The 3,162-nt window shown below is 34.1% G+C and overlaps 1 protein-coding gene across 1 annotated transcript in view; it reads left to right on the forward strand.

The window, feature by feature from the left end:
* The first annotated feature begins 2,083 nt into the window (after positions 1–2,083).
* Positions 2,084–3,162, forward strand: part of LOC103597051 (RNA polymerase-associated protein CTR9 homolog) — a 4,723-nt gene continuing 3,644 nt past the window's right edge. The window contains exons 1-2 of the mRNA XM_008580850.1: positions 2,084–2,334; positions 2,826–2,943. Of these exons, the coding sequence (XP_008579072.1) occupies positions 2,197–2,334; positions 2,826–2,943 (256 nt within the window). The 5' untranslated portion in view covers positions 2,084–2,196. The remainder of the gene's footprint in view (positions 2,335–2,825; positions 2,944–3,162) is intronic.

The following is a 3,162-nucleotide window of genomic DNA, read 5'->3' on the forward strand; positions in this document are numbered from 1 at the left end:
TTTTTTTTATTATTTGTTGACTGGGAAAATATGTGGTTTCTGTTTTCAGATATAGTAATAGCCAGCTTGGGTTCATGATAAGTAAATTAATTATATCATGTGTATGGAAGTTAATTGTGTTATCATTTGTGGAACAATAAGACCAGTTTCTTAAATGGTGTGCTACTCTACTGGTAAATTAGTATATGTTGGTAAAGGCAAAATTCATTTAACCTAAATAGTACTGTGTATTGAGTATTGATTATTTAGTGATTATTCAATAATGACTGGCTTAGCTGAGGAAAAAAACAAGGTGCTAGAATGTAAACATTGCTAGTTAAAATTGTTTCCCATAACGTAAAACAATTCCTGTAAAATACTCTAGAATCTGATTGGGTTACAGGCTAAGCCACAAAAGCCCTTTTGGGTGAAGTTTATCTCAGGCTTATGTTTTTTGTCCTGTTTGGTCCCCTCCATAATAGTAATGTTACTGGAGATTTTCAGGAAAATCCAAAATGAAAGCCTAAAATTCTATATATTCCACCCCTTACCACCAGCTGCATAATGATGGGTGTTTCCTTTATATGGGAATAGGTAGTGGAAATACTGTAATCATTATTCCTAAGCAGGTGTGCTACAGGTTGCTTTCATATAAAGATACGTAAGAGGCTCCTTATTGTCTTGAAGGGTCAGAGAATTAGGTCTGGAATTGGGCTTCTGTCCATGCTCAAGCCTACTCTAAGAGTTTCCTCCTTTTGGATGTGGATTTACAGAGAAGTACTTTCAGTGACAAGCAGTGCCTTCTTGACTTGAAGTGCCAAGTTTTCCTGTTCTGTGGAGACCAAGCCATTAATTCTTGTCACACATTTTTTAAAACCAGAAGGGAACTTAGGATTGTTGTTGTTGTTTTTTAAAGTAAATATGACTTCTTTAACAACACTTAATTTAATAGCATGAAAATTAGAATGTTGGGGGATTAGCATGGCACCTGTGGTAGAATAAATTGATGAAACATTGTGGGGTATATGTTGTTTTAGGGAAAAGAGTGTAGGCTTTGGTGTTAGAGGAGCCTTTGTTCAAGTCTCAGCTTATCTGCTAACTAGTTGTGTGACCTTAAACAAATGATATAAATTCTGAGCCTGTTTTCACATCTAAAATATGGGAATGTTAGTACCTACTTCATAGGGTGGTTGTACAGATTAGAGAAAATGTATGTGAAGTTCCATCCCTGGCATGATATGTGATCCATAGTAGGTGGTTAACAAATGACAGATATTCATTTTATTATTTATAAAAGAAACAAATACCCAGGGAAGTTATTCAGCAGGCCCAAAGTCACAGATAATTTTTGTAGATCTAGAATAAGAACCAAATTTTCTGTTTAGAATCCTTTATACCTTCCATTATTGCTTTTTCTCAGCACCACATTCTCCCGAGTGAGCCACGGGCCAGCCCCATTATTGCTTTTTCTATCAGGATCTGCTTGTTTGAAAATTTTAGTTTGAAATCAACTATTGCTAGATAAGAAGCAGATTGGAAACATTCTTAGTGATTACAATTTTTTTTAATAGCTCTGTCAAAGTCTAATTGATCTATAATAAACTTCATATATTTGAAGTATACCATTTGGTAAGTTTTGTCATATGTATGCACCTGCAAAACCATCACCACAATCAAGATTAATGAGTATACCCATCATCCCCAAAAGTTTTTCCTCCATACCATTCCTCTCCACCCTCAACCCTACCCCCAGTGCCACGCAACCACTAATCTGCATTTTGTTATTGTAGATTGGTTTGAATTTTCTAGATTTTTATATAAATGGAATTGCACAATAGGTACTTTTAGAGGTGAGGTCTGGCTCCTTTCACTCAGCATAATTACTTTGAGATTTATTCCATGTTGTAGCACGTATTGATACTTAATTTCTTTTTATTGCAGAGTAGTATCCATTGTACAGATATACTACAGCTTGTTTATCTGTTCACCTGTTAATCTACATTTGGATTGTTTCCAGTTTTTACTATTACAAATAAAGCTGCTGTAAACATTTGTGTACAACTTTTTATATGGACATATGTTTTAGTGATTCTAATTTGATCCTTTATCTTATAGCTGGAATACTACAAGCAAGGAAAAACAGAAGAGTTTGTAAAGTTGTTGGAAGCAGCACGTATAGATGGCAATTTGGACTATAGAGACCATGAAAAAGACCAGATGACTTGCTTGGATACACTGGCGGCTTATTATGTACAACAGGCCCGGAAAGAAAAGAATAAGGACAATAAGAAGGATCTCATTACACAGGCAACCTTGTTGTATACAATGGCTGACAAAATTATTATGTATGATCAGGTAAAGTAAGTCAGATTTCTTTAATTTTTGAAAGGGGAAAAAATACCAAATGAAAGCAAAATGTGTGTGATAGGCAGCAGATTTTTTTTGAAAGAATTTTTCTTAAAATTATGTGATTGATATAGTCAAAAAGAAGGAGGTTTCCTCATTAAAGCTGGAATTCTTTGGTCCTTGTACTATTGATGTAATATGAGCAAATTTAGTATGTAAAACTTACCCACATGTTGAGTCAGTCATTCTAACATCTCTAGGTGAATTTCAAGTGTATTTTAAGGAGTTTGAACTTTCCCTTTTGTCATTGTTACTGACACAGAAGGCTTGCATTTCAGGATAATTTTTCATTTTGTAATTAAGAATTGCGTATTGATAGTTTAAACACATTACAGTTGATAGAGGAATTACCTCCTTCCATATGGTTTTCATTTTAGTGTTATACTTTTCATTATAAATCATGATTAGTCTTTAGTAAAATCTAAGATGATACTTTACAGAACCATTTGTTGGGGAGAGCCTGCTTCTGCCTACTTGAAGGTGACAAAATGGATCAGGCTGATGCACAGTTTCATTTTGTACTCAACCAGTCTCCAAATAATATTCCAGCCCTTCTCGGTAAGTGATCTTTGACAACCATCTTAGGGATCTATTCTTTTCAGCATATGCCCAGGATATATCTCTTTGTAATATCTCCTTAATGACTGAGCTGGACAGCAAAGAAGAATAGCTTTATATTGTTAAAAATGAAACTGTCTACTACATTATTGTTGAAATTGCAGAAATAAAATATATACCAGTTAAGAATAATTTATTCATTTCCAAAGAGTCAATAAA

The sequence above is a fragment of the Galeopterus variegatus genome, unplaced genomic scaffold, assembly GCF_000696425.1.
Source record: "Galeopterus variegatus unplaced genomic scaffold, G_variegatus-3.0.2 Scaffold2177, whole genome shotgun sequence".
In the NCBI taxonomy this organism is placed as follows: Eukaryota; Metazoa; Chordata; class Mammalia; order Dermoptera; family Cynocephalidae; genus Galeopterus; species Galeopterus variegatus.